The sequence below is a fragment of the Peromyscus maniculatus genome, chromosome 9, assembly GCF_049852395.1.
Source record: "Peromyscus maniculatus bairdii isolate BWxNUB_F1_BW_parent chromosome 9, HU_Pman_BW_mat_3.1, whole genome shotgun sequence".
Taxonomy (NCBI): domain Eukaryota; kingdom Metazoa; phylum Chordata; class Mammalia; order Rodentia; family Cricetidae; genus Peromyscus; species Peromyscus maniculatus.
Window position 1 is genome coordinate 2,966,233 of NC_134860.1, and position 24,393 is coordinate 2,990,625.

Sequence of the window (24,393 nt, forward strand, 5' to 3'; positions counted from 1 at the left end):
TGACTGGGACCTCAAGATATAAAAACACATTTTGGGAAGGTCTGTGATATAACCCTTAATGATAATTTAGAAGTGGATTTTTATCATAGAATTATAGCCACTTTGTTTGTCCTAAATCATATGTAGATGCTAAAGGTATAAAAATATAGTTAAATGGGATATATTTATTTATTTACATATTATCAAATAGGTAGTCTAGTATTCTTATAGTACAGCAGGGTGACTACACTTGTATATTTCAAAATAATTAGGAGAAAGGATTTTGAATTTGCCCAACACAAGGAAATAAATGAGGTGATGGGTGCTATGGAATATTATTTTAACTGGAAAATATGTGTTACATTTGTTTATGCTGTGAAATGTTACTTTAACTGTGTAAAGGTCTATTGCATTTGTTTATGGTACATTGCTTAACAATGTAAGGATGTGTGTTTATTTATGTAAAGATGGTCTTCAAATACTTCAAAGACCTACAGAATGTGGCACTTAAGATATTTAATAACCTAAGCCTTTCCAGGATGAGACACATCTGCTCCTAGCAGCACCAATTTACCTCAGAGAAGATGTTGGATATCAAGGAAACTCCTTATGGAGTTTGCTTTTATTGTGGTGAAAGCTAGCCATTCGGAGAAGAAACTGCCCTTGTCTTGACTGCTGTCAGTGTGCTGTACAAACTGGATGATTGGGACACAAAGGAAAAAGACTGCCGAACTTTGCCAAAACATGGCAGGATACTCCTTCAAAATTTCTGCTTCACAGAAGAGGCTGCCAGATACTCTAGGTCTGTAGGCCAAAGATGGATGCCCCACTGCTGCAGAGGAGCTTCAGGTGACAGTTCAGACAGCCAGATGTCTGTCATTTCTATAAGTTGAAAGTATCTTGCACTGTACTTCCTGTTTACTCAGGGGTCTTTGATGGAACTGAAGACTAGATACTACTTTAACTGTGTTACATTTATTTATGCTGCATTTGTTTAATGATATAAGGATGTGTGTTTAATTATGTAAACATGTGTTGCATTTGTTTCATCTTGCCTGTCTAAGGCACCTGACTGGTCTAATAAAGAGCTAAACTGCCAATAGCTAGGCAGAGGAAGGATAGGCAGTGCTGGACAGCAAAGAGAATAAATAGGAGGAGAAGTCTAGGCTAGAAAAGAAGGAGAGGAGAGAATGAGGGAGATGCCTGGGGCCAGAAGCGAGGCAGCTGCCAGCCAGCCAGCCAGAGAGAAGCAACGAAAGGAAGATATGCAGAAGTCAGAAAGGTAATAAGTCCCGAGGCCAAAGATAGATCAAGAGAAACAGGTTAACTTAAGTTAAAAGAGCTAGCCAGAAACGAGCCTTCAAAATTAATAAGTCTCCATTTCATGATTTGGGAGCTGGTTGATGGCCTAAAAGAAAAAGCCTGGTACAGATAGGTGTGCTTGTCACCCCAACTACTTATTATATACATGTTTTGTCACATCACACTGGACCCCAAGAATATATGAAATTACTATTTGTCAATTTAAAAAGCTACCTTCTCTTAAGGCTCCCCCCCTCCTCTTTTTCCTATACGTACCACCAATTCTGTACACCAGAAAGCAGCAATTCAGAGTGGAGCATGTTTGTGAGACTCACCTTTGTTAGCACAGGCCATCCACTTGAGATTGTCCGCAAAAGCAGCCTCCCGTCCAATGAGGTATGTGAAGATTCGAACCTAAAAGGAAGATGGACACACGGTGAGCTCTACTCAGCTTGCGCCATCCTGTGCAGACCACATGCATGCCTCAGGCACGTGTGCTTTACCTTCTTCATGCTCCATGCTCCCCATCTGTAGGAACATATTTTAGACATTTGAAGTACAGTCAGCTAGAAATATATTCAGGGGGCCTTTGATCTTTGTAGCCATATGGCATAAATGGTAGTTGTTTCTCGGCGGGCAATGCAGGGCAGAAAAGAAGAGCCAGAAGCGGGAGAGCTGGCTTTGGTCCACAAGGGGAAGAGGATCATCCAGGTCTAGACCAAATCCACAACTGTTTTCCTCATTCCCACAGAAAACCCAGACTGTGCTGCTCCGGAGAATAAAAACACCACTGTGAGTGCCTCAACATTTCTCCCCAACAGAAAGTACAGGCTGCGAGAGCTCTGTAACTATCCACAGGGGCTGGTAAGGCTTTAGGTCATTAACTGAGACAAGAGGCACTGCCTATGGCCAGGAGACCTATGGAGTCCCTTCCTAGTCAGCCTAAGATGTTAGCTCCCAAAGAGCGGGAACTCACATTTTTAAGAAGCTGTCACATTTTCCATTGTTTCCTCTCCCTCTCCCCTCAATGAGGCCACAGCTCTTAGAAACAAAGAACTATCCCCTCCCCCAGTAGTACTAGATGGTCAGATGGAAGAAAGATGAAGAAGAAAAGGCTCAAGTCCCTTTGACACAAGTTTAGAATGACAGGGGAGAAAAACAAGACTCTGCCATCCAAGCCAGTCTCTCTTGGTAGGCCAAGTGCATTCCTCTGAAGACCATGAAGATGTGGCATCACATGAAGGAAACCTAACACATGGCATCAAAGGCTTTACCAGAAAATGTCCGCTCAGCTCAGGCAGCCCTGGTGGGTCACATGACTGCTGTTCCTCCCAGGCCTTTCCTAGAGTTGTGGTTGACTAGTAACTTTTGTAGTCTGGTCTAGAAGACCAACCTCCATTAGAATCCCCTTTTATGGGGTGAAGAAGGGGATGTGTCACCTAGCTGTACCACCATGGGACACAGAACTTGAACCATTGTTATCCAGCACCTGAATGAATAGAAACGTATATAGGCTCATCACTCTGAAAATGGAGGTTTCAGTGCCATTCTGAATCTCCTCTAATCAGGGCAGTGTAACACAGAGGACTTCAAATGCATATCATGGCAGCAAAGCCTCAGTCTGTCCCTGTGTGTCTGACAGGACCTTTCCACTCCTGACAGCTAGCTCCTGCACAAGGTCTTCCTGGGAGGGTGAGCTAGCACCAGACCTTGCTGTCTTCACTTCTCTCTGCAGCTTTTTCCACATCACCCTGCTAATAAAATTTGGGAGCAGAGATATGATAAGAAAAAAAGGAAGGAAGGAAGGGAGGAAGGGAGGGAGGGAGGAAGGAAGGAAGGAAGGAAGGAAGGAAGGAAGGAAGGAAGGAAGGAAGGAAGGAAGGAAAGAAAGGAGGGAGGGAGGGAGGGAGGAAGCTGTGGGATGTTTTGTATACTGTAAATATGTGTTGCTCTGATTGGTTGATAAATAAAACACTGATTGGCTAGTAGCCAGGAAGGAAGTATAAGGGGAACAAGCAGATGGGGAGAATTCTGGGAAGAGGAAGACTGAGTCAGGAGATGCCAGACTGCTCTCCAGGGAGCAGCATGTAATGGCACATAGGTAAAGCCACAGAACACGTAACAACATACAGATTAAAAGAAAAGGGCTGAGTTTAAATATAAGAGCTAGTCAGTAGTTAGCTTGATTTATGGCCAAGCTGTTATAATTAATATAAGCTTCTGAGTGATTATTTTATAAGTGGTGTGGGGTCTGTGGGGCTGGGCAGGACCAGAGAAAACTTCAGCTACAAATGGCATCCAACGACTCCAGTTTCCACCTGAAACCTGAGAATACTTAGTTAGCAGTTCTAAACAGAGCCAAAAATAGGTTCCTGTTTCATGTCTCATGTGGGCAGCAAGACAATGCAACATGTGGGCTTGAGCTACTCTGTGGCAGGTTTGGGGTATGTGGGCTTGAACTACACCACATTAAACAGAGGTGTCTCCAAGCTTTGCACTATGCTGCATGATAGATATAGCTTTTGCTAATACAAAAAAAAAAAAAAAAAAAGGTTTCTGGGCTACATGCTGATTTAATGGAGGCATAGACCCACTGCTTCCTAGAGTTGATGGTATACATGGCCCAGAGCTGGAGATGAATTACCTCTGCCATGTTGGGAAGCTGATTTGGGCAGAGTCAGCAGCCAAAGCTTCTGCTTCAGTACTAGCCACTGCAGTTTAAAACAATAGTTACACATTTTAAGGCAGGTTCAGATGGAACAAGACTTTAAATGGTTTACAATGCATGTAAAAATGCAGTAGGCTTTGAAGAGAGAAGAACATGAATATAGACAGTTATATAAGGAAATAGTTTTAAAAAATAAAGTCTTTAAAGAGACAGTAAAGATAGTATAAAAATAAGCCACGTAAAGATGGATATTACACAGAGAATCTGGATTGTGTTGTCTTTGAGATTTTTAACTGAAGAAAAACATTTGATTGTAAAGGCTGCTCAGTTAAACTAAATTAAAGGTGCTTTGACCTCAAAATTTGGATCTAAGGATATGTTGCTTTGGAATGGAAGCTCTGCTTTTGTTTCCACAGGAAGCAAGAGGCTATGGATTTGTTCTAGATTAAGATACATCAGGTTTGACCAGCCAAGACCCCCTTAAAGATTTCTGATGACACCATGGCCCAGATGATCCAACATCAAGAATGTTTTCAAGGCAACAGGCTTAGACAATGCAGCCTCACAGACTATTTCAGTCAGGACTTGACCATAATTCTTAATTTTCTCAGGATTCCCAAAAGATTATCAGTGCCCTCTATCAGCAGGAAACAGTCTAGAAAACTATGCCCACATTCCCAAAAAATGGATTTTGGATGTTTGTCTTTGTTTAGATTGTTGGTTACAAATTGTTATTGGTCATAGTCAATCTCTTTCTAAAAAAAAGGAAAGGAGGATATGATATAGAATAATAGGATACAGATATGATAGAATGAAAGAGATTACTGAACCTACTTTTAGAGAGCAACAACTTGTTTAAAAACGTTTTACATTGCTATAGATTTTAGTTTATTGATACAAATTTAAAGTTAATTTTGTTATACTGTATTATTTTTTACTCTTGTTTAAGGTAATACGTTAATACAACTCATTTAAAATTGTAATGTATCATTAAGAAATAGAGATTAATAATTAGTCATCTATAATAATCATACTTGTAGTCATGTTAGTTAAGTTTTCTAGATATACATAAATATTTTTTCAGTTAGGTAAGTAATCTTCAAACACTTCAAAGACCTACAGAATATGGCACTTAAAATGTTTTAAAAACTTAGACTTTCTGGACATTAAGACACATCTGCTCCTGGCAGCACCAATTAACTTCAAAGAGAAAGATGAGCATTGAAGACACTCCATATGGAGTTTATCTTCTTCTTAGCAAAAATAGCCATTTGGGCAAGAAACTGTTCTTGCATGGACTGCTTGACAAAATGTTTTATCAACTTCACATTCAGGACCCATAGGAAGGTGACCACTGAACTTTGCAAGGCGAGATGGTCCTTTAGGTTCCTGCTTCACCGAAGAAACTGCCAGACATTCTACAAGACAGAAGAAGAAGCAACTGAGAGACTCTAGGCCTGTGGGCTGAAGATGGGCACCCCAACATTGCAGAGAAACGTTGGACGACTGTCTAGGCAGACAGCTGTCTCTGTCATTCTAGATTTTTGGAAGTTGCTTACAATGCTCTTCATGTTTACTTAGATAACATTGTATCCTTCTGAGGTCTTTGATGTAATTGAAGACTAGATAGTTATAACTATGGTTTTCCTTGGTTATGATAAGAGATAACATAGATATGAAACTTTAGACTCACAAATATAGGATAGATAAAATATCTTCTTTAATTTTGCCAAATACAAATAGACTATATATTATAGTTATAATTCTTGCTTGATAACTGTTTTATTATATGTGATTTTACTATGTTAAAGTTAAAACCTTCCTTTTTGATGAGACAGAAAAGGGGAGGTGCTGTGGGATGTTTTGTATGCTGTAAATATGTGTTGCTATGATTGGTTGATAAATAAAATGCTGATTGGCCAGTAGCCAGGCAAGAAGTATAGGCAGGACAAGCAGATGGGGAGAACACTGGGAAGAGGAAGGCTGAGTCAGGAGATACCAGACCGCTGTCCAGGGAGCAGCATGTAATGGTACACAGGTAAAGCCATAGAACACGTGACAACATGTAGATTAACAGAAATGGGCTGAATTTAAATGTAAGAGCTAGTCAGTAGTAAGCTTGAGCTAATGGCCGAGCAGTTTTAATTAATATAAGCCTCTGTGTGTTTACTTGGGTCTGAGGAAAATCTTTCAGCTACAAATGGGAAGGAAGGACAGAAGTAAGTAAGTAAGTAAGTGAGGGAGGGAGGGAGGGAGGGAGGGAGGGAGAGAGGGAGGAAGGGAGGGAAGAAAGGAGGGAGGGAGGGAGAAAACCAGAGGGTTTTAATCTCCTTGGGAAAAAAATAAAAGCAAAAACTTCACTTTATACATATAAAAATGGTTAGCATAACCTCGTGCCAACAAGCTGCCCTTGCTATTCACTTACCCCTCCTGGTCACTGTGCAAATTTAGTTGAATCTCTCTGATTTAAGGGAAACCAAGGTCCAATCAAGTACAATGACTTCCTCAGTTTCATCAAGGTCTGCTCTCATAAGAGGGTCTCTGAGAGGTCAGGTAACATGGGTGTCTCTGCTTGCTCCCCTGAGCTGATGATTCTGTCAATACAGAATACCCTAAGCAGCTGTAAGGTTCCAAGAGCCATCACCCACAGGACCAGGGCCAGAGTCCAGTCCCCTGAGATAGGGCTCATGATCTTTATAAATCCTTGGCTTTGTCTTCAAATTTAAGTTCTTTAAAAACTTGTATCTTAATCATTTCTTAGGCTGGCAATGAAGAATAAGAAATGGTTCTTAGACTGTGAAGCCACACATGTCATCTTTGTGGTCAAGGATCCCTGGGAAGAGCTGCAGAGGTAGCCATGGGTGCCAGCCTTTTTTCTGTCCAGATGAAGAGGTTGAGCAGAGACTGTTCTCTCTTGGAGGTATGGTTAAAACCCAGAAAAGTGTTTGAGTCACTGGCAAACTTGCACAGTTCCTGATTTTAAATGTGGCAACCTACTTGAAAAGCCAATAGGATTGTGCCAAGCTTCAGATCAGTCATGATTGTTCAAGAATTGTGATAACAAGCATGAAGTAATGAAAGCCAGCACTGTGAACCCCACCATTGCCACCAGGAAAGCCTCCACAGCCAGTACCATCCATGGGTCAGGTACTCTGCTGAGAGATTTATGGGCTTTCTATTTGTTGTGTTGCTTTCTATTTTATTGTATTGCTTATGAAAGAAAATCAGAATCATGTTTAGTATTTCCATTTATGTACAATGTTTAGCTCCCAGTGGGCCAACCCCTTATCTGAGTACAAGCAGCATGGACATCTCTGCCTAGAAAATAAACATAATCAGATGATATTGGGCTTATGCCCTGCATTTGCTCACAATAATGCCTTTCAACTGAGCACAAAAGCAAAGGCATTTTACTTCAAAGTGTAAAATATTTTGGAGGGCAATTTAATCAAGAACATTTTGTATTTGTAATTCTTTTGGCCTAGTAATTCTACCTCTAGGCATTTATCTTCCAGTCAGGATTGTGGGCAAAATGCCAATATAGTTGACAGGAAACGGAAGAGCACCGAGGAGCACATTATTCACAAGGAGCCGAAGCATGCTCACCCTCATTATATTATGGTCAGACATTAAATCCTAAGTGTTTCCTGAGAACTGATTGGCTAATAATCATGCAATGAGATTTTAGTTTTCAAAGGGAGACTCACACTTTTTACTTCATGAATTTTAGACCATTAGAATGATTAAATGAGTTAAAAATAAGTAACTGTTGCTTTAATAATTAAAGCTCATTTTAAGCGAGAAGGAAGTAATGAAGCTGTAATGGCCTGAACTATTCTGGGTGAGCAGAATGAGAATAACATCAGAGTGAAAGTCCAACAGAAAACATTACTATGTCGAAATGAGGGTTTCCCCCTACCATTCATTTGACCGAGCACCAAACCTCTATGTGACAAAGTCAAATGCTCCTCCTTTCCTCGCTGACAAATTCTGTAACCTCATGGGTTTGATTTCTACATTTCTTAGGAAGTGCCATCAAGCCAGCTTTCACTGGTTTGCCGTGAGCTCAGCTGTTTTCTGGCTGTAGTGAGGAACTTTAGCAGAGGCAGGTCCGGGGCGATGCCAAGAGCCAAGCAGACAGCATAGACATTGATGAACAGGAGCCATGGCACAGGCCAGGCTAGCCCATCAGCATTTACTCTGCCACTCCTAGGAGCCAGGCCTCTGTGCTCCCCAAGAACAGGCACAGAAGGCTCCTCTCATTGTCACAGCTCAAACGCGGCACACGGGAGTGCCTGAGAAGCCCGCTAGTTCATTTTGAGCTCTCACTTAAGTGTTTTCCACGAACCCACCTAAGCTTAACAAAGTGTTTGAATGCAGTCCTTCAAAGTCGCTTCATTTCATCCAAAGGAAAATAAACAGAAACAATTGCAATCCATTCTTTTTCAAAAAACAAGTTACACTTATATTTGACTTGTGCAGATGAACCCCGTCAGAAGCTCCACGGGGTGCTGAGCGCAATGATATAGCCTGTAATCCTCCGATTCCAGGGGCTGAAACAGGAGGGGGATGGCAAGTTCCATGAGAGCATTGTGAAGAAGAGAAAGGGAGGGAGGGAGGATGGCAGAACAGAGGGAACACAGATGGTCCCACTCCCTCCACATTAATGACTCCAAAATTCTTCTTTTTGAATGAGCGATAGTGAGGTGCAGCAGGGTTCCAATAGGAACCATGGAGTGCCCTTGGCACTCCAGAGAGAAGCTGCCACAACCCACCGCAACAATCCAAGGGGACAGCATCTCAGTCTTCTGAGTCCCTGCTAAGTGTCAGGGACCACTTCCTGAACACAGACCAAACATCGTGGAGCCTTTGGAGTTGTCTTGGGAGTAAAACAAATTCAAAAGGATGCTCATGCATTTGTTGGGTTAGAGGCTTATGGAGGAAACAAAGCAGGGAAGGTGGTGGAGGGGCGGGGGAGCTGCTAGCTTAAGAAGGGATAAAAGGAAAGCTGTCCCAACAAGGTGACACCTATAGTGATGTTGTGTTCCCCAATGTATTGTGTACCCTAATAAAGTTATCTGGAGTCAGAGAACAGAACAGCCACTAGATATAGAGGCCAGAAAATGGTGGTGCGCACGCGTGCACGAGCGCACGCACACACACACCTTTAATCCTAGCATTCCAAAGGCAGAGGTCCATCTAGATCGCTGAGTCCAAAGCCACACTGGAAACAGCCAGGCATGGTGACACACACCTTTATCCCAGGAAGTGATGGCAGGAAGCAGAAAGGTATATAAGGTTCGAGGACCAGGAACTAGAGCCCAAATAAGCTTTTAGGCTTTTGAGCAGCAGTTTAGCTGAGGTCCATTCGGATGAGGACACAGAGACCTCCAGTTTGAGGAAACAAGATCAGCTGAGGAATTGGTGAGGTGAGGTGGCTGTGGCTTGTTCTGTCTCTCTGATCTTTCAGCGCCCACCCCAATACCTGGCTCCAGGTTTGTTTTTATTAATAAAATCTTTTAGGATTCATGTTACAGACACCTAAGCAAGGATCTGGACAGAGGGGAGGGGAGGAGGGAGTGAGGCACAGGGCTATGGAAAAGGAAGCTCCAGTGAAGGGGAAAATGGTATGAAGTCACTGAGACACAGATGCTTGATGTGACATTGAGCCACCAGTGCGGCAGGAGTAGAGTCACCAGCAGTAACTGCATGGTCAGGAGAGGCAGTGGCACCGGGCCCCACCAACCCCATGGCTCACTGCTAGAGAATGTTTGTTTATTTGTTTGTTTCAACAAGGGACCCATTTGAGGGACTCAACAGAGGCCTGGTATAGACTAGCACAGTAGAAAAGGCTCCTTTTGGCTGTAGTATAGGGCACAGACCATGGACACTTGTGCTCAGCCTGGCTGCCCATTAGTGTTTCTTAATGCTATTCTAACTGTTCATCCACATCCCACCCAAGAACAACTCAGTCAGAACCTTGACACAGCCACCAAATTTGAATCTCCCCAGCTGCACTGTCATGCGCCGTCACATTTGAGAAACACAGTCCTAGTGAGATACAGATCACAACAGAGACACTAAGGGCAGGCCACTGAGAGGTTCCTGGTGAAAAGGAACAATGGCTCTGGCCACAGTTTCAGACAATACAGAGTATCAGAACCACCAGAAGCATGTATTAGAAGCCGGGCTGGTAGCTGGCCACCTGAGTCCAGGTTAAGTGTGCCTGTACTTTTCCTGAACTTCCTATGGCTGGTCTGACATGGTAGAAATCTACCAAGAACATGTGGCCAGAGTGAAGGGATGTGGGCCTGGGAATTAAGAAAATGCTAGAGTCATTTCCAGAAAGCTGTAGCTAGCAACTGCCAAGTTGTGTCTATCTAAACTCCATGGGCTTTACAATCCAGTGGGTGTTGGATCAAGATGACATTTTAAAGAGGTTGAGTCAGTCTAAAAGGCAGGAACAGCAGACACCAGCCAGACTGGGCGAATGATGAGCCCAGCCAGCTGACTAGCCTTCTCCTTCCACAGAAGGGTGGGTGTGGGAGCAGCTCTTCACACATGCTAGGCTACGCGTTCCCCAACCTCCAGCCTCTCCCTGAGAGCACACCAATCCTCTCTTGCCCCCAGATGCAGTGGAGATAGTTGGGGACAGTGCTTGTCCACATACACAGTCTACATCACCATAGAAAAAAGGCCATCTTTCATCTCAGAGTGTTCGTAACGTTTGCTACAAAAACAGACCGAGACCTGTGCATGTCCACATGGGGATGTCCTAAACTGTAACTGGGGGTTACAGCCTCCAGTCAGGCAGACGGAATCTGTGCTCATCACTTTGAGTTGCTCAAAATGATGAGTGACTGTATTTTATTAAAACTGATGTCTTTCTATCTTTATTTTTTTTGTTGTTTGTATGGTTTTTGGTTTTTTTATTTTTGTTTTTGTTTTTGAGACAAAGTTTCTCTGTGTAGCCCTGACTGAACTGGAACTTGCTCTGTAAACCAGGCTCGCCTCGAACTCACAGAGATCCACCTGCCTCCGCCTCCCAAGTGCTGGGATTAAAGGCATGTGCCACCACCCAGTGGTGTCTTTTTATCTTAAAGTCAGTTTGATGTTATTGAATGTGTTCTTAATTGGTACCATCACAAAATATATATATATATATATATATATATATATATATATATATATATGTCTTGATAACTTCTATTGCTATATGTCCATTTCTGCAATTTCTGCTACCTCAAAGCATTTCTGAATAAAACATTTAATCTCTAAGCAGATGACGAGGAATGAAACCTGACACACACACACACACACACACACACACACACACACACACACACACGTTTCATAAATCACTGCCAATACTTATCTTTACAGAAATGCTATGAGAAGAGAAAGGCTCAGAGAAAAGTGACTCCACCGGAAACAGTTATATTGAACAGAATGCTTTTTAATCTTGAAGTCATCATGCTCATCTAGAGGACGAGAGAGACAACTAAGGTAATGTTGCCCCGAATGGCAATAAAATGGGATAAATTGAATTAGATTACAAAAGTAATAAAATCTCAACAAATGAATATCATAGATCATTATGAAAAATGGACTGTCACTTTAGGGATGCTCCAAGGGTCTGCACAATATCTTTCCAATTTCTTTTCTCCCAAACACAAATGTCTGATACCTCATGTGTGGTAATGAATATATCTCCATTCAGAAAGAAGTGTCATTAATAGTCTTCCAGCACAGGGGGCAAATAGTGTAAGCTGAGATTCCTAGCCACATATTTTTGTCAAGGTGAAGGCTACACTCAGGCCCACCAGTGAGGGTGGTACAGTGGACTAGGAAGAAGTCAAGCTATGGCATCTTCAAAGGCGGGTGACACAATTTATTAGATGATTGCTCCAATGGCCTCATTCAGGGGCCAGAGCAAGTGTGTTAACTCCAACATTCTATTGTCTGTTTTTAAAAACTTGATTTATATGTTTATGTGCATGTGTATATGTGTTCAAATGTATGTGGGGCATATGCATGTGCAGATGTGCACGTATATGTGTGGGTATACACGCAGAGACCAGAAGTTGACCGCAGATATCTTCAGTCATCTCTATCCTGTCTAGTTACTGAGACAGGGTCTCTCCATGAACCTATTTGGCTAGTCTAGTGAGCCAGTTTGTCTTGGGGATCCTGTCTCAGCCTCCAGAGTGCTGGGGTTACTGGTAGGCCCTAAGTGAAGGGATGCAGACCTGGGAATTAAGAAAATGCTAGAGTCATTTCCAGAAAGCTGTGTCTAGCGACTACCAAGTTGTGTCTATCTAAACTCCGAGGGCTTTACAATCCAGTGGGTGTTGGAACAGGATGACATTTTAAAGAAGCCAATGACTACACGTTCTTCTTTCCCCAGCTCTCCACACCTTGGCTTTCATGTGGTGGCTGGGGAAATTCTGGCCCTCACATTTGCATGGCAAACGCTTCAGTGGGGCCAGTTCCCATCTCCTGTGCTCTGTACTCTTAATGGTCTCTATATCCCTGAGGCTTGACTGACCTCGGAGATAGTAACTAACACCTGCAGTGTCTTTAATATACAAAAGCCAACCCATCCACAGCCCAGGGCGACACCTGTCCTTTCATCAGAGTTTCCATTCCCTGGGCCATCACGCATCTGTTCTAATCACCCTAGACCCAACTATGACACTACTTGGGACAGTCCTGTATCCCAGGGCCCAGTGAAATTACCTGTATTATCTAATTCTAATCTTGCTTCCACTCGACTCTCTCTCCCCTTAAGAATTCCAATAGAGGCTTCAGTGCTCTGAATTCCCCTCTTCCAGCCCACTCACTTTGATCTTGCCCCTGTACTTCTGTGTGGATCTTCAACATGAGGATGAACTGGGAGATCTTGAAAAGTGTAAGTGTAATAGATCTTTTCCTCTATAACAATCATTATGGTATCTGTATATCTTACTGTCCCTCACTAAACAAACTCTTGGTATCCTTAAAACAACCAGAAGCTCAGAGACCATGGTTCCAGGTAGGTACATAGAGAGCTTAAAGGCTTTGAGATCTTGAGCAAGGTATTGCTCAAGGTATTGAGGCCTCTGTGTTGTGATTTTTGCCAAACATCAGAAGTGACTCACCCACTCCTGCCATTGTGATTATTAGCAAGTGAGAGGACAGTAAGAGAAAGGAGAGGTCAGGAGCCGGGACCTCCATTAACCCCTTGCTGCACTGCACTCGTGTGCCAGACACCATCGTGAAGCAAAGCTCCACAAAGTCATCTAAACAGAGGCACCCTTCTCCCTGGCCCCAGAGGCTGGGTTGAAGAGGGTGAAGAAGAGAATGTCCCCTAGAGGGACTTTTTGACATGCCAGCACTGAAGTGTGCCATGACTAAAGATAATGGAATAATATTTCCCACCACCAGCAGCAAAACAATTACATCTACCAACCTTCAGAGAGTCCAAGACATGAGCTGCAGCCCTCCTCCTCTAAAATACATTCACAATTCCAGCTAAGAATCACAAGGTTTGGAAGCCCATTCCCCCAAAACTCAGAATCAATTTCTATAAAGACCTCTGGATCCCAGATTGAGGACTCTAGCTTATATATCTCATATTCTGCAGTATCGATTCCCCCCAAACAAAGTGTATTCTTTGGATAATTAAAATGGAACCTCATCCTGAGATGCTTACCAGAGTGAGAGAGAAATTCATTGGCTCACATGCCCATTCCTTGATGGCAGAGTACCAGATCTCCACCCATCATCAGATCCAGAAAAGTCATTGCAAATGAGGTCTTCACATGGAAGGGACAAAAATGATACTCCAGGAGCTAAGACAGAATGGCAGTGCAGTAAGCCTTAGGGGGTTTTGGGTGCACCTCACATCCTGGAAACTTTGTAAGAACACATTTAAAGAAGTTGGGATGGAATGGATTTCCATCACTTTCAGTTTTGAATCCACAGACTCAAGCACAATGTATCCAGTAGAGATAATACTCAAATGCATGTTGATTGGCCTGCAGGCCATCTGTTGCCACCAAGGTTTCTGAATCACACACTGGATCCCAAACTTTAGACTTCTACACACAGGCACAGCGTAGTCTTTGTAGAGAGGGCCAGCCCTTCACTGCTCCCCTCACCCCCAAAACTTCCAAATATCAAGTGGTGATAAGTTTTGGCTACCAGATATGTACCTGTCATGGATTAAATCTGAATCATCCTCCAGAGGCTTGTGGTTTAAAGGCTTAGTCCCTAGCTTAGTGACACAATTTTGAAGACTGTCATCTTTAATAGGTAGGATATAGCAGGAGGAAATAGGTTACTAAAGTCAGTGTCTCAGTTAGGGTTTATATTGCTAGGATAAAACACCATGATCAAAAGTAACTTAGGGAGGAAAGGGTTCATTCCATCCAACACTTCCAGGTAACAGCCCGTCACTGAGGAAGGCAGGGTAGACATTCTATAGCAGAGCAGGAACCTGGAGGCAGGAACTGATGCAGAGGACATGGAGGGGTGCTGCTTACTTTCTCTTCATGGCTTGCTCAGCCTGCTTTCTTACAGCATCCAGGACCAACCCAGGAATGGAACCACCCACAGTGAGCTGGACACTTCCACATCAATCATCAATCAGGAAAATGTACCCTAGGCTTGCCCACAGTCCAATCTGGTACAGACATTTCTCTCAAATGAGGTTCTCTCTTCCAAAATGACTCTAACCTATATGTCAAACTGACATAAAAACTAGCCAGCACAGCCAACCTTTACACCCACTCCAGCTTCTGGCCTGCTTTCTCTGCTTTCTGGTCCATGGCCAAGGGAAGAGCCATCAGACTGAGCTACTCTCACTGCTGAGCACTCCCACCCACTCAACACGATGGACTGAAATCCCTACAGGACTGTGAGCCAAAATGAACCTTTCATCCTTGAAATGACTTTTTTGCCAGTAGTCTTGGTCATGCTGATACAGAAGTAAGGCCTCTCTTCCACAAAGGATGGTGGAGTAAATACATAAACAGACAGACAAACTCACCTGGACAAAGCCATCTAATTAATCCAAACAGATCAGAAAAAAAGAAAACTTTAACAAAAGAGAAAATTGTTCCACAAATTCAGACACGGACAGTTTCACTCACGAAAGGTCATGGAGTTGTGCTCTCCTTGCAAGGACTCTTCAATGCCTTCCCATTACATGGGCTGCTCTGTATCATAATCCCCTAGATGCTGTTCTGATGACCCGGGGAACACATGAACTTCCTGGTTTCCTGGCCTTGCCATTTACCTCTGCCATTACTCAGAATGCTCCACATCTCCAGGTCTACGTTTCCATCTTCATTGTACCTTATCTAATTCACCCTCACCCCTTCCTTTGTGTCTTTCAGGGTACTGGAGGCACTGGGTAGCATCAGTGATTTGGTCAATTATCTGAGTTGTGTCTGAAGGTAGAAAGACCAACTGTGTCCAACTCAGTGCCCTGCAGGCAGTACACTCTCAATAAGTATCAGATGCCCTTCTGCACTTCGCATAAATTTAGGTTGTGCAAATAACTCAGTAGGGGACACATCTGAATTTATTAGCAACAGAACCTTCCTTCACTGCTGACTTGTTGTCCAAACTTTCCCGTTTTCTGATTTGGATGGCTCTGTTATCAAATAGGTAGATCAATCTTTCCTATGCCCAGTTCCCATAGGCTTTTATTTCTAACACTGAAGATCATCGATAAAATACAAAGAAACAGAAATCTTAAGAAAAAAAAATTTTGCTCTTAGATATTACTGTCCATTCATGAGTAGCAAAAATGGTGTTATTTCAGGTCTCCCACAGGGTGGGTATTCAGTTGTATGTTTCTTCTGAGTGTCGGCTCTTGACTCTAGGACAGAAGCCCTTCAAAGACTGATGCCTGATGGCATCTTAAATAACTGCCTGGTTCAGAGATTATTAGAGAAAAGAACTAATCTTGGTGTTAAAGCACTTGGTCTGAGAGAGAATGTCAGTGGAAGGTATTATTCACTTGGTAACAGTGGGCATACAGAATTATTTTGAGATAGCAAGGAGAAACAGGTGACTGGGCACACGGGTTAGCAGAATGCAGGGTTATGCTAGTTGGTTGAGCATTACATACATATATGTTCCACATGTTCGGGACATGAGCCTTGGACAAGAAGTTGGACGATCAACCTCGTTTTCCTAATTTGTGGTTAGTATCACAGAACTCACCTGCAAGAGCTGTTGTTGAGTAGGGAGAGTGGAGGAAGATATCAGAGGGCGGGAGATGGAGCCCGCAGAAGGTAGAGACATTATCCTTAAAGCCTCAGCCCTTGAGAGGGAGTATGCAGCAGGGAAGGCCTGTGAGTATGAAACTTGTAGAAAAGGCTTGGGTGGGTCACTGGACCTCAGACAGATGGACCTCTTTCTTTAATGGTTTTCTTCCAAACAATGGGTTCTCTTTGCCCTCCTCATTCAGAGTTTAAGGCCAAATGGAATCTTTGTGATTTGCCTTTGGGATCTGGGACAAAGCCCACACTAGTAATACACATTTGGACAGTGTCCCCTCCATGTGCCATCCTGGTGATCAGCATACCCATAGGTTAAAGGTTGAGGAATTACAAACCTTGGGTTTTTCCTGAATCATTCTTGGCCTCATTAAGAGGAGCAGCAGTTGTGGATTCTCAGTAAGCACAGTGGCTTTCTCCCAAGATCCCTGTCATTCCTATTTTATCCACCAACCCTCTCTGTCACTATGAATTAGTACAAAATAGCAGCAGTTTCTGCTGTCACCTCACCTGCTGCCTTCTGGGGCTTACTGTCACGAGGAGAGCGAAAAGCTTGTCAAACAATTTCGAAGATATTGCTGAAGACAGCATTGGCCCATTTTACCTGTGACACCCAGAAAAGCAGGCAGGACTTCGGTGAGAGCTCTGTCAGAATCACTAGGCAATGTGCTAAGTGTCTGTGTAACAACCTCTGGCCCCCTGGTGGTCTCCAAAGAAACAACCCTCCCCCACCCAATTCTCACTCTAGGAGGGAGCTCTCCAGAATGATGGCGATGCTATGTAGTAGCAGAGACCCACTACTCTGATGACAGGGATTAGGGACTGCAGGTAGGCAAGGCAGGAAGGAGAGTGGTGTTCCTGAGGATTTGGGGGACCAAGATCTTATCTTGGGGAAATCCCAGTGGGAATTTTACAACTAATCTTTAGTCAGTACATGTCGTATTTTGCCCTAAGCTACCAGTTAGGCTCTAATCTTGTAGGTGTGAGTTTTTTTCATTGATCTGGGGGTCCTTGTTATTGGCAGACACTGGCTTAGACACCTGCAGCATGTGGTGGTCTTGCTATGGTCTCCCATTTTCCTTCCTGCTGACCTCAGTGTAAATGATCAATTCCATTTGATTTTCTGCCCCATCACCTTCCCATTTTCATTAAGTATGCACTAGATCCCAGCTCCATACTTAGTGGCTTTGGGGACACTGGAGACACAATGAAATTAAAAGACCCATATGGTCTCCACCATTATGGAGTTTGTAAACTGTTGAAATACTTTTCAAAGAATTAAGACGGCCAAGCAATATGAAAAACAAAGTGTGTGTGTGTGTGTGTGTGTGTGTGTGTGTGTGTGTGTGTGTGTGTGAGAGAGAGAGAGAGAGAGAGAGAGAGAGAGAGAGAGAGAGAGAGAGAGAGAGAGAGAGAGCGCATGCATGTGGGTATGTGAACACATGTGTAAGTAAAGAGTAGGTAAAGATTCTCCTCCTATTATTGGATGTTTCTGATGTCTCAAAAGTCAGTATTTGAAGACCACCCTCAATTTTCAGTACTATTTTCATCTCAAATTTGTAGCACACACTGGAGTCATGAAACTGTTTTTCTTCCTAGTTGAATGCCATGTGCCTAAGGTCCATAGCATCATTTTGTCAACTTGAGACTCTCCTGTACTCATCCTCACTCCAAAGGGCTTGGTTTCCAGGCGACAACACAAATCGCCTGTGGCTTCACGGTCTCAAAGCTCCTAAGGAGGCTCATGAAACTGCAAAGTCGTCTGTCTCCTGCACTGGTGAGACAGACATTCAGGGATGAAGGGACTGTCCCTGATCCCTTCTTTTTCTCCTTGTCCCTACACATGACCCCTCAGGCACTATCCTCAAGTATAAACAGTTGATAAATATTGGTCATACCTAAGTGGCAGAAGAGACACCGTGACAGGCGAGGACAAAGAAGATTAGGTCATATGGGACAATGGATCATCTTCACCTCTGGGAGCCTTCTTCAACCAATGGAGAAACTGTGAAACAAGAACTGATGTGGCAAGTGCAGGGCTGGTGGGAGTCAGTGCAGAGGGGGCATCGAGGACCCCAGAGAAAGCAAAGGAGAAGAGCCACGTTCTGACTGGAGAGGACAAAGGAGAGGCAGGCTCCAGCCCGTCTCTGTACCTCCATGACTTAGCTTGCTTGTTTTTAATTTTCCTGGACACTGGAGTCAGGTTGTCCCTGGTTACCAAGAGATGGGAAAGACGCATACTCTGTTCTGTAATTGAGTTGACTTCCGGAAGTGTTTCCCTCTGCTGGGAGCCTGGAGACTGGTCAAAGCTAGCAGGCCCCAGAACTCCAGCAAGTCTGCCATTTCCCAGCACGTGATGGCTATTCTTGTTTGTCAACTTGTCTACATCTGGAATCATCTAAAAACCAAATGGCTGGGCAAAGTTGGGGTGGGGTATTAATTAAATCATTTAAAGTGGGAAAGACCCACTTCCAGTTTGGGTCTTTGGGGTGGGAAGATCCACCTTTAATGTGGGCCACATCTTCTGCTGACAGCCTACATAAAGGACATGGAAGAGGGAAGCATGCCATCTCTCTTTGCCTGCTTGCTCTTGCTCTCCCTAACAAGTCCATTCCTTCAGCTGCATTAGAGCCTACTTCTTTGGATTCTAGCATATACTGAAGACATGCTTTGACCCCAAACCCTGTGGACTGAAAAACTATTGGATTATGAACCTTCTCTTGGTGGACAGCCATTGTTAGAGTAGTGGGACCACAGTCTGTAGGCCATTCCATATATGTTGTGGGAATTTGCCCCACCAATAACCTTGGGGTATCTGGCCCAATAGAGGCATGATGTGTTTTGGGTATGTGACTGCTTACAACTGAGGATAGGTATGGGCTTTGCTGTCTCTTGGTGTGGTCCGAGACCAGACAGCTAGTTCCATTCACCCCTGGGCAAAACAGAAGGACTCTGCAACTGGATCTATCTCATCCTGGATCTGTGAGTCTGTTTTCCCATAGCACCCATTAATGAATTGATATATATATTCATATATACATGCTTTTGGCTCTCATTTCAGATCTCTCTCTCTCTCTCTCTCTCTCTCTCTCTATATATATATATATATATATATATATACATACATATGTATATATATATATGGAAATATAGATAGATTCATTCTATAAGTTCTGTTACTCTAGAGAACCCTGATACATAACATAAACATTATTTTCTGGGAGACTACAGTAGAGTACATGTCTCCAGTATCCCACAGCAACAGAGGGATGGGCCAGAGAATCTATCACAACCTAGAAACCCACTCCCCTAGAACACTGGTGACTTCTAATGTAAGCTAGAGAGAAATCAGGATAGATTAAAAAAAATACATATTTGGTAGAACAATAACCACAGGATCTCCATGACTCAGGGCAACAGCAGGGCATCCAATAGGAGTTTCAGTGAGAGTCCAGTGAGGATGGTGTGCCAGAGGCCTTGAACCAGACCAGTGACTCATTGCAATGAACATTTTGAGGGTGGAGCTAATTGGACAAAGGTGTATACTGCACAACATAATGCAATTCCCAATGCCACTAGGATGAATGAAGAGGCGTTGGAAAGACGGAGAATCAAGGTGGGTTTTTTGTTCATTTGTTTTGTTTTTAATTAATTTTCTAGGGGGTCTTCTTTTGGAGGGCAGGCTACAGGGGTGAGGGGCTGATATGGAGGGACTGGGAGGTCAGTGGGATTGGAGTGCATGATGTGAAATTCTTAAGAACCAAGAAAGATATATATATATATATATATATATATATATATATATATATATATATATATATATATATATATGTACACATATATGTATATATGTATGTGTGTGTATGTATGTATATATGTATGTATGTATGGAAGCATTTGATTAAGTCCAACACTGGTGATCTGCATGCACTCCACCCATACCATAGTCCAAGTCACGATGCCCTTCTCTGATGACTAATTGTGAGTACTACCTGGCCCCATCCATAACTGCCTAGTCCTTGAGGCCTTATCACATAGCATCCAGCCAATGCTCTGTGGTGCTTCTTTCCTTTTCTTTAGAATAAAGATGAGCTTCTGTTACACTCTGACTCTTGATATATTTACATCCCCACCTCACATTACTTCCCTCACCCAAAAGAACAAATTCTCAGCCACCTTCTTTCCTCAGCTGGACTTTCCCCTAATTGTTGTCCAACCTGACGTTCTCTCCTCCCACGGGGCCTTTGTTCATATTACTCACACCAAACGTGCTGGCATGGCTGTCTCCTTTCTATCCATTAGATCTCATCATAAAACTTCCCACATCTTTTGAAAGATTTGGGTTTTATTTTATATTTTTAAATATGTGTATACATGTGTGTATGTATGTGCACATGAATGCAGGTGCCCAGGGGAGTCAGAAGGGGTGTAGAAACCTCTGAAGCTTGAGTTACAAGTGATTGTGAGCCACCTATTGTGGGTACTGAGATCCAAACTCGGTCCTCTGCAAGAACGATTGATCTTAACCACTAAACCATCTCTCATGTTCTCTATCTCAGCTTACATTAGTTTGCTTCACAGTGTTGACATCTAGTTCCTTTGTCACCTGGTTTTGTCTTGTTCCCAACATGCTCATGTGCACACATTTACTAGAGTGAAAGATCATGTTGTTTCTCTGACTCCTCATCAAGTACCTAGCCCCTAGTAGATACTCCCCGATATTTGCCAGGTAAAGGAATAATGTGATTATATGTAAAATACAGGCAATATGGGAACAACCCATCATGATATGTGGAGTGCCAACACACTGAAAGAGAGAGAGTATTTTAAAAACCTATCTTATACCTATGGATAAATGAAGCTCTCACTTCTTAAGAGATAAAGTATTTTAAAAACCTATCTTATACCTATGGATAAATGAAGCTCTCACTTCTTAAGAGATAAAGTATTTTAAAAACCTATTTTATACCTATGGATAAATGAAGCTCTCACTTCTTATCAAAGAAGTTTTGGGGGGCGCAGGGAGAAGCCATTGCAGAAAGCCACAAGTGATCAAAACTGACAACAGTGTGCCCAACCCCATTTGATATGTTTGCAATGCAGCCCTTACACCTAAAGCTTGGGGAACATGGGTCTGTTAACAATGCAGCCCTTACACCTAAAGCTTGGGGAACATGGGTCTGTTTGCAATGCAGCCCTTACACCTAAAGCTTGGGGAACATGGGTCTGTTTGCAATGCAGCCCTTACACCTAAAGCTTGGGGAACATGGCCAAAGAGGGGAAGGAAAGTTTTAAGGGACAAAGAAATAGGATATCCACTGTGAGATAATGTCTTCTATACAAGAGAGAGAAGCTGCACCCTGAAATCTCAACAATATAGCCACCCAAACAAGATGTCCACAACGAGAGCACCAGGTGACATGCCGATGAGGATGGAGGAAATCTCACAAGGTCTTTCTCCAGGAACAAGCTCCCTGACAGATTATCTAATCCCAAATGATTGGCCTTAAACACATATACATAAAAGCCCCCTTAAATGAACACAGTAGGCTGTATTTTTTGTTTGTGTGTGTGTGTGTGTGTGTGTGTGTGTGTGTGTGTGTGTGTGTTAGTAATTAAAGAGGTGATCTGAATTTGGGAGGGAGTAGAAGGGACATGAGAATAATTGGAGTGGGTAAGGGAGGGGTGGAAATCATAAATATAGTACTAGCGTATGAACTCCTCAAACACTTAAAATCTATTTAAGCATGAAAAAAATAAATCTCTAACCTGAAGAGGAGAGAGAGAGAGAGAGAGAGAGAGAGAGAGAGAGAGAGAGAGAGAGAGAGAGAGAGAATGAGCACCAAATAGTAGAAGGAAGGTTGCTGAGGTCCACCCCAAGCCCATCAACATACACTGTATCACTGCCTCGCAGTGAGCAGGGCTGAGGTTTAGAAAGGACGGGAGTGATGCCGGGCGGTGGTGGCGCACGCCTTTAATCCTAGCACTCGGGAGGCAGAGGCAGGCGGATCTCTGTGAGTTCGAGGCCAGCCTGGGCTACCAAGTGAGTTCCAGGAAAGGCGCAAAGCTATACAGAGAAACCCTGTCTCGAAAAACCAAAAAAAAAAAAAAAAAAAAAAAAAAGAAAGGACGGGAGTGAGACCCTGTCCCAGGTCACACAGTAGGTGAGGGCTAGTGGCTCCATGGGTACTTCCACACATGTATACACACACACACACACACACACACACACACACACACACACACACACACACAAAATATATGGGATTTTGGAGCTGAAAGAATACTCAGAAGTTCTAAGTGCTTGCTGTTTTGTTAAGGAATGGAGTTCCATTCCTTCACCCATATAAAGTGGCTCACACCACCTGTAACTCTAGCTCCAAGGGACCCAACATTTTCTTCTGCTCCATGGGTACTTTCATGCATGTATACACACACACACTAATAATAATAATATAAAAAAATAATAAAAATAATAAAATATTTACATATAGGAGACTTCAAAAACATATTCATCATTGCTATACCAGAGCACAAGAATGTCATCCTGGCTGGGTGGTGGTGGCGCACGCCTTTAATCCCAGCACTCGGGAGGCAGAGCCAGGCAGATCGCTGAGTTCGAGGCCAGCCTGGGCTACCAAGTGAGCTCCAGGAAAGGCGCAAAGCTACGCAGAGAAACCCTGTCTTGAAAAACCAAAAAAAAAAAAAGAATGTCATCCTGGGCACCAGGAGATTACAGAAGAAGGAACACATGGAAACAAAAGCCAACAGGAGACAAAAGAAAATGTCCAACACTCTTAACCACAAACAAAATAAGAGTTTGGGATACATTTCTGTTGTTACTATTGTTTGTCATTATCAAATTGGAAATCATGAGTTAATGATGAGGGCATTAGGAAATTGCCTTTCTGTTCTGGGAATAAAACACAGAAAGAACCTCCTGAACATAGCTTGTCCAGATCTGTCAAGTAATCAATGTCTATAAACACTGACTGGCACAACCATCCTGTTTCATGAAATCCACCCCATGGGGTGGGGTGGGGGTGGGGGGGACACATGTTGTGAAAACAAGGTTGGCAGAAAGGACAGAAGTTGCAGCATTGTACATATTAGAGAAAAATAATCAAAAATCAGAATGCATCACTGAAGGAGATGGTGTCAGGATTATCTTCCATAACCTTTCCTGAGGCATCACAAAAAAATTGCAAGGCTGGTTGGTCACTCTCACTTCTGGAGACATTACTAAATAAACCAAGAGGCTCTAAATTCTCATGCATTCTGAATACACATTTTTCATATATATGCATATGAAGATTAATGGCATCTAACGCTGTAATCTCTGGAGTTTGGATAACAGTTGACACTTCTCAGAATCTGCATATTTTTATCATAAACATATTTTCTACATTGAACACACAAACTTTTTTATAAGAAACATCTTTTAAAGGAGAAGGCAGAGATTTTCATTGAGTTCCATTCAGCAAATAGTAACAGAGCATTTCCCACGTGTCAGGCTCTTGAAGGTGAGAAGTGATGTGATGGTGACTAGGCTCTTGAAGGTTCGAAGTGATGCGATGGTGACTAAACCCTTATTTTCAGAAGAAGCTCATGTGGGAACAGCATGGAGGGTTAGCATTCCAGGTGCACAGGAACAGAAGGCCAGCTTACAGTGAGAGCCACCAATAAAAGACCCGCACAAAGATGTTCTAGAAAACTAGGCAGAAGCAGTGCTGTTCATCCATCAACCGTGGATGAGGCCAACGGCCAAGCGAAGGAAGGCTCAGAGCTATGGAGAACAAAGGAGTTGTCACCGATACATGGTTTTACAGTTGAAAATTTATTTCTATGAAATTTAAAATCTTTCTTCAATTCACAATTCTCTCCTTTGGAAATTGTCGAGACTAAACAGATATTCTGAGCCCAATGTGCATCTCTGAATGAGGGTTTTGAGGTTTTGAGGTACTGCCTGAAAGCATCCCAAAGACTCGCCGTCCATCTTTCCTGTCCTAAGTAAACTATGAAACAAACTGCAGCACCACAACGTATGTTAGAAGGATTTCCCAGATTCCCTTCCCCTAGAAGAGTGGCTAAGCAGCAAGTCTGTCATTAAGAAATCCAGAAAGTGATCAACCCCACGATGCGACTGACCTCTGCATGGCTGGCTTGAGTTCA

The 24,393-nt window shown here is 43.0% G+C and overlaps 1 protein-coding gene across 5 annotated transcripts in view; it reads right to left on the bottom strand.

Moving 5' to 3' along the window:
* Positions 1-24,393, bottom strand: part of Cacna2d3 (calcium voltage-gated channel auxiliary subunit alpha2delta 3) — an 854,380-nt gene that overhangs the window by 286,415 nt on the left and 543,572 nt on the right. For all 5 annotated transcript variants that reach the window (XM_076544133.1, XM_076544132.1, XM_076544131.1 and 2 more), the window contains one exon: positions 1,617-1,695. In XM_076544133.1, coding sequence (XP_076400248.1) covers positions 1,617-1,695 — 79 coding nt within the window. The remainder of the gene's footprint in view (positions 1-1,616; positions 1,696-24,393) is intronic.